This window comes from Nestor notabilis, unplaced genomic scaffold, assembly GCF_000696875.1.
Source record: "Nestor notabilis isolate BGI_N333 unplaced genomic scaffold, ASM69687v1 scaffold9019, whole genome shotgun sequence".
Taxonomy (NCBI): Eukaryota; Metazoa; Chordata; class Aves; order Psittaciformes; family Psittacidae; genus Nestor; species Nestor notabilis.
The window spans coordinates 42,562-64,421 of NW_009944219.1; the positions used below are offsets into that span (position 1 = coordinate 42,562).

Below are 21,860 nucleotides of genomic sequence, written 5' to 3' on the forward strand. Positions count from 1 at the left end.
ATGCTGGTGCTTCACCACATGCACCACTTCACTTTACACAGCTGCATTCACAAACTGCAAGTGACTTATCCAAGGAAAAGCTGTGGGTTCTTGGCCTAAAAGCAGATAGAGGTTACTGCATCGCGCAAGTATCACCCAGCCCAATTGAATTTCCTACTGCAAGGCAGCACACAGTGTAGCATCTTACTTTTAACAAACATTTATTGAAAACATCACAGAGGCTCTGGTAATACATTTGGTATAATCTCCATTCCAGGATTAAGAGGAAATATGGTAAAAATTTAAAGGCTGTAAATGCAGAACTCTTAATCCTGGAAAAAGTAAGACTGAAAAAACCCCACGTTCTGAGTTAAAAAAATAAGAAAAAATTACTATCAAGACTTCATCTTTTAACTCCCTCGGTCCGAGGAGAAGAGGAAGGCTCAGCAATCCCTCCTCAGGACTTGTATTGCTTTCAGCTGGGAAGCTCCCTACACTCACTGAGTTGCTCAGTGCTCTCAGCCTCAGCCCACTGTGACTGTCAGTGGCAGATGACAAAGGAGACTCCATCCCCTCCCTTCAGAAGGCAAGTCCGACTCCCGAGGCCCGGCTCACCTCGTCGCCATACGTACCGCTTCCTCAGCAGACGTGCCCGTTACAGAGGGTGTTCCTCTTGGGATACTTCTAACCCACACAGAAAGAAGAATTACTTGTCTGAAGTTAAGGCAGCAATAAATAGCAGAGGTACAAGAACCTGCCCTCACACCCTGGGGCAGGAGCGGTGATGTCGGTGTCAATAGACACGCTTCTTCTTCAGCGAGGATTCAGCGTAACGCACTGCGGAGCCCTGAGTCTGCTGGGCAAGGTACTCCACGGGGCCGGGCTCTGGGGGGGAAAGCAGGTACGAGGAGCCTCGCTTCTCACTTCTCGTTGGAGCTGCCTGAGGACAAGAAAAGAAGTGACACATAAGCCAGAGCAAATGGTGTCAATAAATAAAGCTCCAGCCTGGGAATTATCGAGGACCAGGAGCCAGTAACCGACTCCAAAGGCCCGACTCCTTTGGCGTTAAGGTCCAGCTATACACAGCTCATGAGTCAGTGTTTGTGCCCTTTCCCTATCAAAACCCAGTGGTAAATGCACTGGTGCCCCCCTGAACATGCATTTTTGTGAGGGCAAAGGGCTGGCTGGGCCAGGCAGCCCTGCTCCACAGTGTGTGTTTAAAAAGCAGTCCAGTAACAGGCATGCTGATCATCACCATGCTGCTCCAGACACCTTCATCCCTTAAAGTAAGGCACCAGTGGGCCACCTTTCATTCCTCCTTCTTTTCTCACGGAGAGCTGAAAGGGTTAAACTGTCCTGGCACAGCTATCACAGCAAGTCAGGTGCTGCAGGGCTTGGTTTCCAGCCAGCCAGAGCAGGGTTGTGCTGTGGATTAAGGGTAACAGTCTGCCACTTGCAGACCTGAGCTTACACGTGGTACTGAAGTGAAAGAGGGAGCAGTAATGGTTCTTTAATCAAAGCTTCAATTAAAATGTCTCCCTCTGATACACAGGAAGTGCTGAGGGTCTCAGAGCAGGGTTTCTGGTCAGGGTGCAGGGGGCCCAAGGCTGCCCCACCAGCAAGAGCTCCTTGGGGTATGCAAGGCTCTGGTTCAGGTCCCCTACAGGATCCATCACAGCAGGATGTTGCACCATCCATGCACCGACAGCACTAGAAGCTGCACAAACACATTAGAGCCCACCACCCTAATCAGTGACTTCATCACTTCATAGAATCCTACAATGGTTTGGGTTGGAAGGGAGCTTAAAGCTCCTCCAGCTCCAACCCCCTGCCCCGGGCAGGGACACCTTCCACTAGAGCAGGTTGCTCCAAGCCCCTGTGTCCAACCTGGCCTTGAACACTGCCAGGGATGGGGCAGCCACAGCTTCTCTGTTTTACTTCTCTCTTTCCCCCAGTGTGTCATTGATTTCATTACCAAAAGGCTCGAACAGTCACTTGTAGAACACTGAACATCTGCCCCGTAGCAACCCCCTGAACCTGAGCTCACCACAGACTGCTCAACCACACTGTGTGTCCTGGGTTAAGCCTGGCTCCTAGATCAGAAGATGTGGGATTCTGGTTCATGCTGCAGTGAGTGAGTGAGAGACCTTAACACATGTCACAGAAGGGACACCATTTCCTTAATCAAAGGACCAGCTGAGCTGACCAAATGTCCCTGAGCCAAACCCTTCCTTGTGGTTCCCAGAAGCATCCCTTGCTAATTCACACTCACAATCACATTACCCTCTGCTAAGTCCAAGTTCATTTTAGGACGCACATGTCATTATCATAAATAGGAACCTGCTTGAGGAAAAGACTTCTAGTTCCCCCCGATCCTCTCTCCTGCACTTCCAACAGCCATGGGGCTGTCACACGTGCACTGTGACCCTCCACGTGCCCTGGCTCACCTGGCAGAGCGCAGCATCACCAACACATGCTTCTGACAGCCTCCAACCATGCTCCTTCTGCCCTCCAAAACACAGCCCACAGCAGCAGGGGAACACAGGTTACAGGGTTAGAGCAAGCACATGCACATATGAGCACACACTGAACTGACACCGAGCCTCGTGGGGACCAGCCTGCGTGCCCTCTGCACTGGGATTTATCTCCTGATTCCAGGAATGATTTTGTGTTTTGCTGTGCCAAGGGACCAACCGCTCTCCTTCTGCCTTCTATGGCATCTGGCGTCAAGACAAGCCTCTGAGCAACTGTTCAGCATCACCTCCACCCACAAACCTTCCTCTTTAGACTGGAGATAAACTGAAGGGTTCAGTTAGCTCAAAGCACAGACCATCTCCTCTTGATACAATTCCACTCGTTTCCAGTCATAGCAGAGCTTTGGGAACCTGAAAGCTCAATTTTTCTGCTGCACAAAGCAAGAGATTTCACAGCCCATGGCAACATGTTCAGGCCTTGGCCATCTTTAAGCCAAAACATGTCAAAGCCAGCTCTGGCCAGGCCTTGTCTCCTGTCTAGGAGCCCTGAATTGCTACAGTTACGTGCCCCGAAATCTCCTCTGAAAACCAGGAATCTCATGCCAAGTCTGAGATGTGAGTTTCTGAGTGCCAGAACATCATGTGCCGAGTCCATCACAGGTCTCATGGCTGGAGCTGGATACACAAAGGCAGCAGCTTGTTGGGCACACTTGCCTGAAACCACTCCAAACCAGACGACAATCCAGCTTTTAAGGTCTCTCCCATCCATACAAACAGGAGCGATGTGATTTACTTACAGCATGAGGGTATGAATTCCTTAGGACTTCTGAAGCACTCAGGAAACGAGAAGTCCTTTGTTCAGACTGAACAAAGCTTTAATCCCCACTGTCTCACCCTGTGTTAAACCAGCCTCCTGTTAGTCCAGGCTGGTCCTCACTGCTTCCATAGCATTTCCCCATCCTTGTGGGAGTCCTCCCATATGAAAACTGAGGGTCTACAGTGTGCAACAGACAAAGGAAGCTCCAATCAATGAGCTTGGCTGAAGTCTGTTATGATTTCAAATGAAATGGTTCTTCCTCCCAGGATCCAGTTACAAGTAGTACAAAGTGGAGGCTGTAGGTAACCTGGACACTGCCTTGACTTGCTAACTCCACTTCAGTGGTTTTCTCTCAGTGGCACTCACTGCAAAACATCTGCAAGTCAGGCAAAAAAAATTATCTAAGCCCAGTGTGAACAACCTCCTCCTCCCTTGTTCGCTTCCTACTTCATCTGCCTCCTTCAAGGCGTTTTTGCACATCCACACTCACAGATCATAGGACCATAGAATGGTTTGGGTTGAAAGCAACCTAAAAGTTCATCTAGTTTCACCCCTCCTACCTTCTACTAAAGCATCCTTCCAAGACATTCATTCTCTAACACCTCATCTTTCTTTGCCTGTGGAGTTTGGTGCTTGTCAGCAGCAAGGAGCACTGATCTCCAGGGTGCTGGAGGGCTCCGAGGGCGCCTGGTGCTGGCACACTTCATCACGTCCACCAGGAACTGCGTGGGATCCTGAGCCACTCGGGATCCTGAGGAGCACGGATGCAGTGGCAAAGCTCCGCCTTGGCCTGTTGTGGGTCCAAAGTCCACTCGGTGGCAGCACAAGACAAATAAGAAGCACTTCCACCAGCAGCTGCCTCCGGCTGCATCTGCAACAGCTCTGCCCATCTCTCCTCTCACCTTATTTAATGGGGTTTGTGGAAGAAGCTGCAAGCTGCCTGGCTGGTATGATCCCTGGGCTCCACTGTAAAGTGCAGGCATGACCTGCAAGCAGGGACTGTAGTCTGGGTAAGATCCACCCGTAGATTCCTAAATGCAGAACAGGATCCACGATCATCCAGAAGGTGAAAGAGAAAAGGTTTAATAATTCATTTTTACTTGGTATAGCAATGAGCACTCAGCAGGTATGAAAACATCTGAGTCACTCTCAGTTGCTAAAAGGAGCGTGCAGTTCACAGCAGCTCAGGCATGCAGCAATTTCTTCAGCAAAATAAAGGATTTGGGGATGGTTTACACAATTCCTTAAAAGAAAAAAGTGTGTTTCTCCTTAGTCACAAACACCTTGGGCCATGTAATGGCCTTGGTGAGAACAATCCTTCAGCCACTCACTGGGAACTAACATTATGGTGTGCTCTTTCCTGGCAGGAGTATTTTCATACACTCCTGACCTGTACAGGTAACTTTGGACTGTGGGATTTTAGAGAGGGATATTCCTGGCAGATACAATCGGAAGCGTGAGTGTGAATCCCGGAGGTAACTGTGCAGGGCTGCCCTGCAGAAGGTGACCATGACCATGCAGTGCCATTCATCCCACACTCTCCAGCCCCTTATTCCTGCAGTACCAATGGCAGCAGCAGCCACTATCAAGAACCAAAGCATGTGTCCGGAGTCCAAAAGCAGCCTTGCAGCTGATGGGTGAAACAGCCAATGGAGACAGGAAGAAAACAGAATCATTTCTCACCTCAGAGGCTCCATTTTCAAATTCATCAACTCTTGCTTGGGCAGGGTTATATGCCTGAGCATAATGCTGATACCACTGCTGAACAGCCTCCTATAAAGGAGGAGAAAACCTCTTCCCATTAGCTGTCTACTAAGATGACTTCAAATGAAAGCAGTTCAAATGGCCTCGCAGGACATGAGAAAGAATAAAAGGCAAAGCTCTCCAAGAAGCATCAGAACATGCTTAACACCAGTGATAATGCTCAAACCAAACATTTAAACTACATTAAGTGCTTAGAAGATACACGAGGCACCATTGCCTTGGCAGCAGACACAAGTACAATGCAGTTTCTGTCATGTGGAAGGAACAGGCAGTACAAAAATACAGCTGAGTGTTGACTGTGGCACCTCTGCACCTCAGTGACATCATCTGAGTCCTTCATGTTACTAAAGATAATATTAAGACTACTCATACTACAATACTACTACTGAGTTTTGGGATAGTATTTTAAGGATTTAGGGTTAAGAACTACCTCCAGGAGACATCAAAATATATTTAAAGCCAATAATCAGATTCAAACAAACTACTCAAAACCACGTTAGTGCTTACATGGAACACACAGCACAATGGCCCACAGAACATACCTTGTGCTTCTGTAACCCACAGTTGTCACCAGATCTGTCACCAGACATACACCACATCTGATCTGATGAGGAGATGGGTCTGGCCCCTGGCTCAGCTCCCTGCTGCAGTGAACCCCTCCTGACCAGGCTGAGACCCTCCTAATACAAAACGACCCCTGTTCCCACCCGTGTGCCCCCTCTCCATCCTCCAGACCCAACGACTCCCATTGCAGCCCTGCTTCACCCCAGGAGTTTGGGAGGAACACAGCTTTCCCTGCAGCAGAAGAGGGGAGCACAAAGCTTGTTTCTGCCTCCCTGCCACAGGAGGAGAGATCAGGACAGGAGGAGACATACATCAGAGCCAGGGCGGGTGTCTCAGCACAGATTTTATACAGATCACTATGATCCTGCTCTTCTATTTGATTTGTATGTAATTATATTTCTGCACAGACCAGTGCTGGCTAATGAAAATATGGAAATGTTATTGGAAACCCAATTCTTGCTCTTAGTACTGCAAACCCCCCAGACAAGGGGCAGCCCTCCATGCTAACGGCCATGCTCTGATCATCAAACAGAGTATATGGTGCAGTGAAACCAGCTGGCTGAGACTGCACAAAGTCCCCAGGCTATACAAGAACTTCTGGTAGACAGAACATACTCTTCTCTGGGATCTAGCCAAAGTTCAGGAAGACTTTAAAACTTCTTGGGAAGAGAAAAACTTCATGGTTTGGAAGACAGACAAAAGCCAAGTGATAAGTTCTAAGTACTTTTTTAGCCAACTGCAATGAATTCAGGCTCCCAAGAAGCAATCTATCCATGGTTATGATACTGCAGAAAGGAATGTACTGAGCGTTTTTTTGACTGGCATTAGGTGTACTTTGTGTTAATCTGTTCTGTACACTGAAAGAGATAAACTATCAGTGAGGAGGACTGACAAGGTTCAATCTGAACAAGAGGGTGGGCTCTGGTTGTAGGAAAGCCTAAGAAGTGCTCCAGAGTGGTTGATGATGTTGGGCAATGCTGTTTAACTGCATGCAGGGCTGTCGGACCAAATGTGTGCCAAGAAATGCACTAAGAGTACACAGACAAAACCAAGAAGTGCGTTAGCACTACAGAGAGAAAAACAATGAGCAACTCAGGGAGGGATCTCAGAGCAGCCCTCTGCCAAAAATCCTGCTACCAGAGCTCCCAGTGACAAACCAAGCTTCAGGAGACAGCATCAAACCAACTCACCTGTGTGTATTCCCCGTGCTGCTGAGAGTAACTCAAATAGTTTTCCACTGTATGTTGTGATGTAGTTCCCTGAGACACAGCAGCGTCCACGATGTTGTTTGAAAGCCCAGTCTGCTGTGGTGGACTAGAGGCTTTGCTGGCAACTGCTGTTTGTAACACAAAGAATACATGGTTTGTATAAACTGTTTGGCAATATTCTGGGATTAAAGCTGAGATTTGCTACTTCAGATTAGGCTGTGCTTGAAATTAATCAGTGCTACTAATAACTGAGAGGCTTTACAGAAGCTTGTCTATGTCAGTAAATCCATGAACACTGAAAATTTACCCAAATAGAGTAACTATGAGGATAGATTACATTGAAGTTTTGAGACAGACAAGATTTCCTTAAAGATAAATGTGGTCACTGGCATTTCCTGCAGAACAGAATAACCATTTGCCACATTCTGGTCAAGGACACTTGCAACCAAAACCACTAAATGCTTTCTTACCTGGAAGACATATACCAGGCAACACACTTGCCAAGTTCAAGTAGGGGTTGGTACTAAGACGGATTTCTTTTGGTGGGTCTCCTAGTAGGGAAGTCTGCTTTTTCAAGGGAGTCTGCAAAACAATTGGGCAGGTCATTGCATGAGATTCACACCACATCTGTCAGATATAAGGTAAGTGTCCCAGCAGGATTCTGAAAAACTCTTAGCCCTATGAAACACAACAGGAAAACTTAAAATAAATAGTGGGGACAGTTATCTGACACGCTGCCTGTGCTTCCTTCTTGCCAAATAATTTTGTAGGCATGTTTCTCTTTAGACTGCAAGTTACTAAAGGATATTCAAACAAACAAACAAAAGAAAACCTTTTATATTCAAGTAAAGGAATAATATGACCATAATGACTCCAGATGCAGGGAGTTAGCATTAAGTACATAGCCAAGACAAAATCAACTCTTCTCACCCAGAGGACTCTTCATCAGGGACTGTAGCAATAGGACAAAGGACAATGGGTTCAAACTGGAATGGAAGATTTAGGCTGGATCTAAGGCAGAAGCTCTTCCCTGTGAGGGTGCTGAGGCGCTGGCACAGGGTGCCCGGAGAAGCTGTGGCTGCCCCATCCCTGGCAGCGTTCAAGGCCAGGTTGGACACAGGGGCTTGGAGCAACCTGCTCTAGTGGAAGGTGTCCCTGCCCGGGGCAGGGGTTGGAGCTGGAGGAGCTTTAAGCTCCCTTCCAACACAAACCATTGTAGGATCCTATGAAAAATGAACCCTGGAGAGATGACAGTCTGTGATCTGCCATTGTAACACATCTTACTGATCATTCATGAGCCCATATTTAATTACCTTATGTTAGAACAAATACTTGAAGTAAGGATGAAGTAGCTATAGCACGTTACATAGCTTGTCTGAAACATTTAGCTCAAAGACATTTGTACAGTGTTCTACTCTATATCTGCTCATTTTTTTCAAAGCCCATTAAGGAAAAGTATCCATTATTTTAATGGATTAATACTGTTTTAAGTAAAATAGTATTAATCAACAACTCTTCAAAGACAGTGAGGCCAGTTTTTAAATAGAAGAAGCTTCAACAGAGTGCTGAAATCCTTCATCTAGATGCAAATCCAGGCATTTCAGTGTGACCCTTCAGTATCAGCACAGATTGTGCCTGTCTTGTCAGGGAAGGGAGTTTTGCAAACTGGGCCTTCTGTCTATTGATGTAGAAAAGGAAACAATTAAAACATCTACTAGGATCTAAAAAAAGAACTTTTTCTAATAAACAATGGTCATAGAAATAAATGAATTATCTCGACTCCTAATGGTTTAATCTATTTTAACTGAACAAAATGCTGAAATAAAACTTTTATATAAAAAACCATTTCATATATGTATACACATGCACCCTACATATTTCATCCATGTGTATCTACATATGGGTATATAAATAAAATGCAAAGTGTCCTTTCTGAAGTAGGACCAAAGCTGTTCAAGCTGTCTAGCAAAGGCAGACACCAATACTGCACATAATCTAATCACTTCAGGTGCTTCAGAAAAGTATGTAAGGAAAACAGATCTGATCTGAATGAAGAACATATTTCCCCATAAACGTCAAAGTATTTATGTATATTATATAAAAAAGTAAATTTGTTAATGACAGGAAAAAGCTGCTGAGAAAAATAGACCATTCTGGTCCAACTTAAATCCCATCCCATCATCCTCCATCTCCTGCCTTCAAGGGAATAAACCTTAGAACTGATGAAGACTAAGAATATGTCAGCTATGGCTAAGAGGGGATGAATTAAAAGGGGAAAATTTACATACACATATATATAAACATATATATATATATACATATAGACACCACCTGGAACCCCAAAGGCCTTCCATACCACCACAATTGCCCCTGATTAGTCATGAGATTCAACCATGATTTCCATTTTCAAGCTTTAAAAGAGACACTGCCCTTGAGATAATTTCATCATCAAAGACTATGAGGGATACACATTGGAAAAAACCCCTCCAGCACTGTAAAGATTCTTTTGTTAATTCATTTGGACCACCAAAGAGCATTATTGTTCTCTCCCTATTATTTACAACTGAAATGACCTTAAAATGTCTCATGAATGATCCTATGATCTGGTTGATTTTACAGCAAAGAATTACCCCAAGCAGTTGCAGTTAACTCTTCAGCTTGTGAAAATCAGAAAGAGAAAATCCAAACACAAGTTAACAACAGGAAATATTTGTGTTCCATGTTCCTTACCCCCAAATTTGCATCAGTGCTTTTTAGTTGGTTTTGTTGTTTGGCATGTCCAGCCCTCAAAGCTCCCGCTGAAAGATTTGTTAAGGTCTGATGATAGGGCTGTGATCCCGAGACAACCGCTTCAGTAGGCGCTGGTTTATCTGGAGCATTATTTTGCCCTGGCATAGCTTGTCCAACAATGTGCTGATTCGGGAAGAATGGCAGCATGCCCACCCCTGCTGCTGCTGCTGCTGTTGGAATTGGAGTCAGATTAGACGCTGCAGTCAACCATAAATGGAGAAACTTTTCTGTTCGACAAGATTTATCAGAACATTTTGTTTGTGGCTTTTAGTAAGTGATGAGAAAAACATTGAGAGATCTGGTTTACAGCTGTCCCAGCACACTGCATTCTGATGATAGCTTTTATTCTTTTCCCATCCCACGAGCAAACAACTCTATTTAAAACTAATACAATAGAAGAAAACTCTGACTTTTCTAAACATTCGCTATGACAGTAAGTTACTTAGTGTTTCCTGTCACTTTTAAAGAACCTGTGAACATCCTAGAGGATCCTATATTGGAATAGAGGGGGAAAACTCCACCTCAACTGGCATTAGTAAAATGATTTGACAAATAAAAGAGCTAGAAACTGTTCCCCAAAATTGAAATCCAGACATTCAGCATTGCTTTCCTCCCCATCCTGCCCTCTGCAAGCTTTTCCTTGCTTCTGGTTACTACCATTACTTAGCTCACATCCAGAACTGCAAGAATGTGTGGCTCTCAGTGGGGGAAACAAAAAAAGATGCACTCAGCAGTATCACAACTGAGCCTTCCTCATAAAAACTGAGGGCATCCCTGGCACAGGAATTCAAACTGACATCCATCACAGACTGGATGTTAAAGCTCTATTGCTTAATGAAAGAAATGCAAGCCCCCCTCACCCCCCCATTTGTGGTGCCTCTTCAGCTACTCAGATTTATCTGCTTTGAAACAGTAACCCTCAAAATTGTAGTCCTAAATACAAACACATTCCAAGAGTACTAAAAATGGTAGTAACTGAATATTTAACAACCTGTAAATGTTCAACCAGTTTCACAGTGTACTCCTCCTTCCCTGACAAAGAGTTGAGAGAAGCCAGGCAATGAGGCAAGGTATTTCAAGTTTGTTTCCTGCTCAAACCAGCAGGTTACAGTTGTTTTTATAGATACAAAACTTGTTACCTTGCTTAACTACACAGCTATAAACCGTGTTATGGCCCAGCTCCCTGCTGACCTTACTGGGCAGTGATAAGGTTCAAACATTAATGCTACTGCTACAGTAGGAAACAGTAAGGGGCATCACTTCAAGTTGAGCATTTCTACTGATTTGATAGGAAATAAAATGTCATTTACACTTCAGAGCTTCTCCACGGGTCCCCAGGCCTGAACTCACTGATGGCATTACCCCTATTCCCAGTACTGTCTGTAGGAGCATTGTTGGAGGTTCTCCCAGCAAACCCGGCTTCTGTAAGGAAGAACAAAAAACTGTGTCAATGAATAAAACAATCTGTCTGAGCCGTTTCTTACAACTCACGTTCAGTTAATCCTTTCAGGTACACTAAACTGTTAAATTGTATGAAAAACATTGTTTGAGCAGTTATCAGAATGTCCAAAGGCAGTTGAAGTTAAAGGGATGACCTTACACTATTAGCCTGAATGTTTTCTATCTTCATCAGCTGCTGCTGCGGCAGTGGTAGGTGAGCAGGGCTCTGCAGCAGTAAGTTAGATGCACTCCCCAGCAGTGAACTCTGGAATTATTAAACGAAGTGTTAGTTGGCACTTGTGGAAAACAGTATATTCTGGAAACATTCTCAGATAATACTGCTTAAAGAAGTTTAAAATAATTTCTGAGTTAATGCAGCAAAGGAAAATAACTGTTTCCTCCACAGAACAAAATCTTTGCTTCGCTCATAGAAAGTTATTTCAAGTTCTTTTTAACTTCTCTACCTCCTAACCCTTTTTTTCCACCTCACAACCACAACTATTCTTTCTGATGGCTTTTAAAGGATCAAGAGTATCCTCCAAATACAATCCAGACTGTGTCTAAGCTAACAGGGAAAAATGAATGTGTTTAAAGCCTCCACAGACAGACTATAGATAGGGGAGTTACCTACAATGCCAGTAAGAAAGATGAGACACAGGGACTTCAGGGGATTATGAGCTCTATGAATAAGGGCTTCATTGTTTGTCAACATTTGCATTGTACCTTGCACTGCAATTCTAATACCTAATCCTCACCAAACATCTATACACCTTACAGGACTCAGCTGTAACTGGCAGGGACTCTCAGCCCTTGCTTTACAGTTACCAAACAGTACCTTTGCTTTCAAAGAGAAATACCCCGGTGTGGTTTTCCCCCCTTTTTAGTGGCAACCATCTACATGAAATTCTATTCCAGAACCATTAAAAAGCTTACAAATCACAGTGCCCACAAACTGTCAAGTCTATAAACTATTAGTATTTTTCATTCAAAACCATTCTGGACCAGTTTGCCACCACAACGGGGCCAGTTCATCACCAGCTTTGGAGCACCACATTCAGATTCTGCTACTGATATATCCAGCATTATGTGCTCTGATCACAAAACCGTATTATGATTTGTGCTAGCTGAACATGGGCCTGAAACTGTCCTTCTGGCAGCAGCTCCTGAGCATGATTTGCCAGGCAAAATATAGGTTGCTCTACAAACGTTTTTGTACAGCAGTGTAAGAATAGATCCATGGGACACTGACTGTGTCAAATCATGACAAATATAGCCTTCCTCATTTTTTTGAGGTCTGCTACAGAGGAAAGATCACCAAATGCAGGTAATGAAGATGGAACCCAAAAAGGCAGCTCTCCTGATGCATGGCTTTGCAGATTTTGTAGCCTCCTGCAAAACACCTCACAAAAGTCTTCAAGCCAAGGTTGTGTCTCTGTGTATTAAGGTCAAATTCCCTAGGAAAAACCTCTCTATGCCTACAATATGGTCTTTCGGACTACAAATGTGCAATTTAAAACAAAAAAGTGCCATATCTAGATTAGTTACATATTTTGCCTTGGTGATTTCCAGTAGGAATCATCCAGGACTGTTTAGTGTCACCAGTACTAGTGGTTGTTCCTTCTAAACTTGGTTATGGCAACAAAGAAAATGTGTGAGTTCAATTGCAAAACTTGCAGAAATACAAGAGTGGAGAATCAGTTTGGTTGGAATCCTCAAAAGAAAGCCCCTGGGTTAATAAAGATTTAATAAACCGCTGGATGACTGAGGAAAACACATCACTGAGAACGTTTAAAATGCATTATTTTGGCTCATGATATTGTAACTAAGAGAAATTAAATGAAGTTGAAAGTCATGCTACCTCCAAAGTTGAAAGATAACCCATTTGTTCAAATTCCCCTCTGTTGAACCTTTTTCCTCAATTATTTTATAATGTTCTGGCATAATCATCCTAAAAATATTGTTTCTTCTCACCGTATTATTTTACAAACCCTTCAACAGAAATCAGCAGAACCAAGATATACAGGAAGCTGAATCAGTGTGTGACTGGGGAGAGGGGGAGAGTGTCAAGCCAGGACACTGCCTGTTCCTCTATCTTGTGACAATACTGAATTTCAAGGCAATAAAAACAGTGACCTGGTTCTCTGGCTCTAAAGAATAGTCTGAAAGAAGTCACTGAGTTACAGAAAAATGTGCCTAATGGAAGCAACTGGCATAACCAAATCACTATCCATAAAATTCAGGCTATTAGACCAGGTTTGGAGTGAATTTAATGACAGGAAGCTCCCAGGAAGAGAACTAGACTCTAAAGAGAAAACACTAAGTTGTTTGGCTGCAGCACTTAAAGCAAGAGACACTGGATCATCATCAATCACACTGTTAACTGTGTAAAACATGCCTATCTCCAGCTGTGATTAAAAAACATTTACATTGCCTTCCAAGGAAGCATAAGGCTCTCTGAGGCTGAAGAGAGAGCAGCAGTGACTAAATATACCAATTGAAAATGTCAATGAAATGAAGTACCAGCAGAAAATGATGGATCTTTTTTCATTGTACAGGACAAAAGCAACTCATTTGATGGGGCAAAATTAAGTAGTATTTATTCAAAATTAATGTATTCACCTACCAGTTTTTAGCAGAAAATAAAAATAGCAAAGCTATTTATACTTAATATAAGGAGTAGATCTGATTTTAATTTGGTCTTTTTTAAGACCAGTAAGTTCGTGTTTGCCAAAAGAACAGAAGAAATAACTAATAGACTTTCAGAAGAAGGTTCAGAAAACCTTTCAGAAATTCCCATGTCCATCTGGAGTTACAGATACTCTGAGAACACTTTAAACGTAACCTTGGGTTTTTTTTGACTAAGTACTAACATCAGCAGATCACTATTTTTTATGGCATACGAAGCACATTTTGGTCCCTGCAAGCTTTAAAGTGAAGATAATGATGCTAAGCTCGTTACTTGAGTGAGATAAAACAATCAAGTCTTTACAGGAAATGTGTGTGAGCAGCTCCAAGAGGAATGGATGTGCCATGCTCCTCGAGCTCCAATTCAAAGAGGATTTTTTTGCTAGTAATGGCAAGTTGTCTTTACATCAGCAGGTGGTAGCAAATCAAAAGCTCAGTTAAGGTAAAGTAACTCACTTGTGGATAGCAAGCACAGTCTGCTCTTACATCCCCACAGGCAACTCCTAATAGAATGCTTTTCTTAAAGACAGCTTTAACAAGAACACTTGATTTTAGTTGTAATTTCTCGAAACCTTGAGTATATTTTTCATGCTGAGATCTCTACAAGTACCTATTGGATAAAAGTTATTTTCTCACATACCTGAGGAACTTTATTCAGCTGTAAAAAAGGCGGCCCAACTGCTGAATTTATCAGGTGAGGTAAACCTGCAGATGCTCCAAGAACTGCTTGAGAAACACAAGAAGTTACAGTCTATTATATATTAGGCAAGTACAAATCTTTGTAAGAGTTATTCTGTATTTTCTAGATTTGGTTTCCATGATACCGGTCAGTGTACTAAAGGTCACTAAAATGAAACTTTTCAATACACCCAGCTTTGATCTGATTTGAGAGATCAAACATACCCTCAAGGAGCTCCCCTAAAGCTGAGAGTTTCACTCCAAGAATCAGAGACGCCTGCAGTTGATTGCAAGACCTCAGCTTTATCTAAAGTGCTTTGAATGGTCAGCATTAGCTAAAGTGTTTCTTCACTAAAGTGGTCACTTCACACACCATTTCTGTGTATTTTCTGTCAGTAGATTATTACAAACTCTAAGCTGTTCCCCACTTGACTCTTCAAATTATCTGTTCCTAATCCTTTCACCATTTGAAATGTGGTAAGATTGCTTTTTATGTGTTTATTCACATCCACCCTAATGAGAAGACAGAGTAATGTCTTTTATAAAATACTGAATTATGAAACAATGGCATTAACCTTTGTAAAGGTTGGACTTGATGATCTTAAAGGTCTTTTCCAACCTAGTTGATTCTATGATTCTATGAAATGCTGTGTACAGCTATGGTAGCATCCAAGTGAATGAAGATTTACACTGGAAACAATAGGAAAAAGGCTCAGGCTACAAGATTCAGATCTAGAATCAGACTTAAACTTGCCATTTTAACGATGTCTGCAAAAGACATTTCATTTTACATCCATTTCTAATACAAATTTTCAGAGACCACAGTGTTAATATGAGGACATTTTTAGGTAACACCAGATTTTACCTAAACACAATAGTGTAGTAATTGACCTCTTGCTTTTGGTTTCATAAAATGTGAAAGTGTCTCCACAAACACACTGAAACAGCATCTGCACAGATTTTAAAGCAGTATTCTTGCTTCCCTCCTTTGCTGAAAGCCTTGTAACACCAAGAACAGGGTTTCTCTTTTTACCTCTGTTGTTTTAAAGCCACTTACCAGGTTTAACAGCATGTCCACGCAACTGGGGCTGCAGTAGCATTTGCAACATTGCTGGGTTATTAAAACTTTTCATAATCTGCACTGGATTTGGCTCTGGAAGCAAGCCCTTCCTGTTGTTCCTCATCTCCAGTTGAGAGAGACACAAAGATGTTCGAATCAGGAGAAAAGAAAGAATACATTTAAATCCCTCAAACTTATCTGATGGTCATATACACATTTCATTGTACACAGAAGTAACATCTTCCCTGTTCCCTGCTCCTTTCCCTGCTCCTTTTCCTCAAATGAAACACCTAAGAAACTATTCCCCCCAAACTTCCTGAGACACATTTCTTTTCTTCCCCTCAAACCAAGACAGATACATCAATAAAGAGGGATATGAAAGGCACTGTTAACACGAACACCACATACTATCTTATAATAGCACCACTCATCTCTTTTACAAAGACGTGGGCTAAAGCTAGCTGAAGTAATGAAACTGTTCTGCTTCTGCATCTAAGACAGCTTCATGTAACACTTATCACATCCAATTTTCTAGGAAATAATTTGATAAGACATTTGGGTGTAAAAAGCTTTCTTCTTCATCGAGCATGAAATTAAACTATTCCTCCTACCTTGAAATTTATCTTAAAATTGACAAATTCTTGCCCCTCTGTTTTAAACCAAGTTTTAGCTTCTCAAATGACTCCACTTTCAGTTACTTTTGAACTGGAACAATTTCTCTTACAGAAAATTAAATTTATTAAGAGCTATGTAAGTAAGTGTAACTTTGTGATATCTTATGGCCATGTTTTACCCTTCCTCCTTGTAGTATATGGCTGTGCTTTGCCTACGAAGGAGACTGAATTGAGCTGACTAGGTACAAATAAAGGCTCATGCTTCTAAAATCTTGGCTCCTTTTCCTGATGCAAAGCAGCTGAATCCCTCTGACCTACCTTGGGCTGCTCGAGGTGTAGCAAACTCATTCTGAAAATAGATTTCCCAGTATCTTACCATCCTTTGTGCTGCTATAAGTGCTGCCAACGTGCTTCTGCCTGGGGCTCCTGGAGCACAGTAGGACACCTGCACTCTCTTTCCTTTGATAGTCATTCCATCGGTGAGTTCTTGTACCTTCTCTGCCTGCTCTGCAGTTTCATATTCCACCACTGCAAAGTCACCGATGTTACTGTCTTCATCCTGAGCAAACTGAAGCATTTCACAACACATTGAATCAAACAGGGAATTTCAGGGACTGCTTTGCAGTACTTCCACCCATCCCTTGCAAAATACTTGGCAACTGACACCCTATGTTAATGCCTAGCCAAATCAGTACGTTTCTTTCTCAAACAGGCTAGATATAAGTTGAGTATCATATCTTTTTCTGATATTTGGGATGCTCTATCCACTTGAATTAACACCTTCACTTCTGTCTAAGCTCATGGAGAACCCAAGCCAGGAAATGTTTTTAACATGTATTTTCAGAATAAAGAAGGAATGAGAAAGAAAATGTAAATACAGCTGTATGCTACAATGATTTTAGTTCGCAAGACCTATAAACTCATTATTGTTCAGTTTTAAGCCTCCAATAACAAAAATGGTGTTCATCACACTACATGATATTTGTTGAAACATGTAACAATGCAAATTCCACTGATACACACTGCCTTTCAGGAGGATATGAAGTCTGTGGTTGTATCTAATGCCAAGAGAAGATGCCAGACTGATCAATCAAGCAGACTGGAAACAGGCTTATGTGTGAAACAATGCTCTGTCCTTTGTTTGCAGAGGTTTATAGCAGAATGAGCAGATTTAAATCAAACAAATAAAAAGGGGTGAGAAGGGAGGGAATGAAGCTGAGGCAAAAACCTCTATCCCAAAATGAACAGAAATGATGTACAGATACTAGTGTGGAACAGAGGGAATATCGTCTAGATTTCACTGGATAAATCTCCCAACCTATTCCCAGCAATTAAGTCCCACAAACAAACAACTGAAATATAAATTTCAAATAGTTGGAAGAAGAGGGTGGTCAGATCTTTAATGCCACTGCTAAAAATCAGCCTCTGGGAAGAGCTCTGGAGAACACACGTAATTTGGTACATAGGACAAGGGGTGATGGGTTCAAACCTAAACAGGGAAAGTTCAGGTTTGATATAAGGAAGAAGTTCTTCCCTGTGAGGGTGCTGAGGCGCTGGCACAGCGTGCCCAGAGAAGCTGTGGCTGCCCCAGCCCCGGCAGGCTTCAAGGCCAGGTTGGACACAGGGGCCTGGAGCAGCCTGCTCTAGTGGAAGGTGTCCCTGCCCGTGGCAGGGGTTGGAGCTGGAGGAGCTTTAAGGTCCCTTCCAACACAAACCAGTCTGGGATTCTGTGATTCTACAATGTACCTATTAGTCTATTACCCAGTGTATTTCTACAAGTGATAGGTAATGTGTGGACATGCCAAGAATATTTTCTTAGATGTATTTTTGACTAGATGCCTATTTCCTAATTCAAAAGCATACACCTGAATTCCTCCTCACCTACACCATGTATCATTATGATTTGAGAACTAAGGTAAAAGCCTCTAACTGCACAGGTTAGTGAAAACCATCTTCATCAAAGCAGCATCTTTCAGCTGAATTGTTGAAGGATATTGAAAACTTGTTGGGGGAGCTGTTAACAGCCTCCAGATTACCTGACAGCTGGAAAACAGCTCTTAAGTAAAAGACTTGAAAAGCTCAACCTGTTCAGCTAATTAAACAAAGATTGAGCAAGTGACTCCATGACAGCATTTAATACCTTCTTAGAGGAAGAAAACAGTGGGGAGCAAAAGCCCCTCAATTTAGTCATCACTGAGGTGAAGCTGAAGCCAGATACATTCAACTGAGAAAACAGACAAAGAAGAAGAGTCGGGCAGTTTCTGGGAAGAGTTACTTCCAATTTATGCATCTTCTGGTATATTTGGATCAAGCAAGTAAAAGGATGGACTTCAGCCAACTACAAATTACTGGGGCTTGAAAAGAGCACTGGGGACAATGTGACAACCTGCAGGTGGTCAGACTAGACAGCCTGATGGACCTTCTGGTCTGAGATGCTGAGAATCTCTTATTACTTATCCCTGAAGCTAATCCCTGAGCAGCTTTCCAAGATTCTTAAGAAAAACCCCCAATCCAACAACTGAAGTCATACCCAACCGTGTGACTATAAAGCAAGCTTTCTTTCTACTGCCTGTTTATGATATGCTGGTCTGCACCACTTAGATGAGCACTGTTTTATTTGTGGGCTAGTATCTCACAAGCCATGGAACTTGGAGCACAAGTGTGATGAGGAAGGGCTGAGGGACCTGGGGGGTTTAGTGTGGAGAAGAGAAGGCTCAGGGGGGACCTTATCGCTCTCTACAACTGCCTGACAGGAGGATGGAGCCAGGAGGGGGCTGGTCTCTGCTCCCAAGGAACAAGGAATGGGACAAGAGGAAACGGCCTCAAGCTGCCCCAGGGCAGGTTTAGCTGGAGCTGGGGAACAATTCCTTGCCCAGAGGGTGCTCAGGCATTGAACAGGCTGCCCAGGGCAGGGCTGGAGTCACCGTCCCTGCGAGTGTTCACAGCCCGTGTAGCCGAGGCCTCAGTGCCAGGGGTCAGTGGTGGCCTTGGCACTGCTGGGCAATGGCTGGACTGGATGAGCTTAAAGGTCTTTTCCAACCTGGTTGATTCTATGAAGATGAGAAGGAAACCTTCACGCTTGCAAAGGCTAGTAGGAATCTAACTCTTCTGTACCTGCAAGCTTTGCAAAAGATGTAGCACCAAGATCCCGAGATCTAGATCCCCAGCCCACATCTTCTTCAATTAGGGAAAAAACATACCAGATATTTGCAGAGGTTTCTTAAATATATTAATTATACACACACATATACATTCTCCATCATCTGAACTGTTGCACTTGTGGCATTCATACACTTGCTTTCTTTACTGAGATGAATGATGAATAAACCCATCATCAACGTTTAGTTTAAAGGATGTAATATTTCTAAATTGGTTTTCAATAAAATCCATGAGGAGGGGGATGTCTTACAAACATTGTATTGGTGCTCACAGGAGTCTTCTGCAGAATCCCCAGGTAACACCAACCACCACCACAAACCCACACCAACAAAGCAACTGTACCACATCATACATCACAGTGCAGATGCAGAAACACGCACTATTTAAATGGAAAACAGAAGTATTAGGCAGCAAGCAGGCAAGCATGTGAATACAGAGCTACTTAAACCACAACCTTGACCTTCCAGAAGATACAAATTCAACATACCTGGCAGAACACAGGTTTATACTTTAGGGAGAAAGCTTGGATCAGTTCTTTTGAGTCAGCAGAGTCTTTCTGAAATTTCTCTACACAAAGGCACTTAGAGTGAATAAGATTTGTGGTGAGCTGGTTCACATCCATCCACTGTGCAAAGAGAGTGCTCTCCTCCAACTGTTTCCCCAGAAGTTCCAGTCTGGCCTTGGCAGCGGAGTCCTTCTTCATGTATTCCACAAAGCCGTAGCCCTTGGAATGGCCAGTAACTTCATTATAGACCAAGAAACACCTCTCGACATTGCCATAGGCACGCACAAGTTCTTCAAACTCTTCCAATGTAAATGAAGTGGGTAAATTGGTAATGCACAGCAAAGCATCTGTTGGCTGGAGCTGCACTGAGATCTCTTTTCCCCGAAGAGAATACTGGTGGTACTTCCGAATGGCGCTTTGTGCCTGCTCTCCATTCAGCAGAGTGACAAACGCTGCAAGAGACCAAAACAAGAGACATTACAGAATCATAGAATGGTTTGGGTTGGAAAGGTCCTTAAGACTATCAAGTTCCAACTCCCTGCCATGGGCAGGGACACCTCACACTAGACCATGTCACCCAAGGCTCTGTCCAACCTGGCCTTAAACACTGCCAGGGATGGGGCATTTACCACTGCTTTGGGCACCCTGTGCCAGCGTCTCAGCACCCTCACAGTAAAGAACTTCTTCCTTAGATCTAACCTGACCTTCCCCTGTTTCAGTTTGAACCCATCACCCTTGTCCTATCGCTACAGTCCCTGATGAAGGTCCCTCTCCAGCATCCTTGTAGCCCCCTTCAGACACTGGAAGCTGCTCTGAGCTCTCCATGCAGCTTCTCTTCTCCAGGCTGAACAGCCCCAATATTCTCAGCCTGTCTTCATATGGGAGGTGCTCCAGCCCCTCATCATCCTTGTGGCCTCCTCTAGACTTGCTCCAACAGCTCCACATCCTTCTGATGTTGAGGACACCAGAACTGCCCACAGTGCTCCATGTAGGGAGCATCACAAGAGCTCCTTTTGATGCAGCCCAGGATACCGTTGGTTTCTGGGCTGTAAGCACACACTGAAGCATCTCATTTTAAGTTTCTCATTAAACAGCCACAGCTTCTCTCCAGCCTCAGAGGTCATGACTAAACCTCTCCCACCCCAAAAACCCACCAGTGTAAGTCACAGGGTCAATCCCAAACTTATTTTTCCTGAAGATGCAATACACGTATTTTTTAACACATGGTATTATCAACGTCATGAGTCATGAACTCAAAAAGTGTCTACAGAAACACAGACACACATGATCTCACTACTCGTAGCACAAAACGTTATATTTGGGAATCAAAAGTCAACACATTACTGACTCTACAGAATATCTTGATGAGAGTATCCATAATTTCTCACTTTGGGGTTACTGGATCTTTTGAGGGTATCCTGTCCACAAAGCATTTCACACAATCACAGACGGGATGAGGCTGAAGCCACCTCTGAAGTCTTGTCCGATCCCCTGCTCAAGCAGGGCCACCCCGAGCTGGCTGTTCAGGGTCATATCCACATGAGTTCTTAGTATCTCAAAAGACGGAGACTCCATATCCTCTGTGACTAACCCCTGATAGTGCCCATGACCCTTATGGTGAAAAAGAGTTTCCTAATGTCCAGATGGAATCTCCTGTGCTCCCACTGCATGTCCTGCCTGACACCAGCTGAATTAGAGGATGTAATAGTCTGCACTGAACCAAGCAGCTGGATGATAATTCAGGTGTTTTACTCCAGGGACAAAGAGATGTGCACAACACAGGGAAGTCATGGGAAAACCTTGCTTTATTTCACAGAAATACAAATGCATGTCATGCAGTTCAAACAGAGAGAGCATCAGCATAGCCAGCCACTTGTGCATGCAGGCAGAGGCAATGGGACATGTCTTCTATTCCAAAGGTACGAAAGATAACCTCCAGAAACATCAGCAAGAATGACCTGCTGCTTTTAAGGTTTTTTTAGCCATTACTGAGCTGCTCTTCTTTACAGTGATCACAGAAGTACTTCATTTCCCTACCCTAACGCAGCAATTCTTTTTAATGATTTTACAGAATCCCAGACTGGTTGGAAGGGACCTTAAAGCTCCTCCAGTTCCAACCCCTG

At 43.4% G+C, this 21,860-nt stretch overlaps 1 protein-coding gene across 1 annotated transcript in view; it reads right to left on the minus strand.

The window, feature by feature from the left end:
* Window positions 1-772: 772 nt before the first annotated feature.
* The window catches only part of RAVER2 (ribonucleoprotein, PTB-binding 2), a gene marked incomplete at its 5' end in the record, with an annotated part of 26,105 nt that continues 5,017 nt past the window's right edge, over window positions 773-21,860 (minus strand). Inside the window, 10 exons of the mRNA XM_010022340.1 lie at window positions 773-915; window positions 6,785-6,934; window positions 7,277-7,388; window positions 9,537-9,793; window positions 10,907-11,018; window positions 11,197-11,301; window positions 14,362-14,447; window positions 15,457-15,583; window positions 16,450-16,641; window positions 19,720-20,189. Of these exons, the coding sequence (XP_010020642.1) occupies window positions 773-915; window positions 6,785-6,934; window positions 7,277-7,388; window positions 9,537-9,793; window positions 10,907-11,018; window positions 11,197-11,301; window positions 14,362-14,447; window positions 15,457-15,583; window positions 16,450-16,641; window positions 19,720-20,189 (1,754 nt within the window). The remainder of the gene's footprint in view (window positions 916-6,784; window positions 6,935-7,276; window positions 7,389-9,536; window positions 9,794-10,906; window positions 11,019-11,196; window positions 11,302-14,361; window positions 14,448-15,456; window positions 15,584-16,449; window positions 16,642-19,719; window positions 20,190-21,860) is intronic.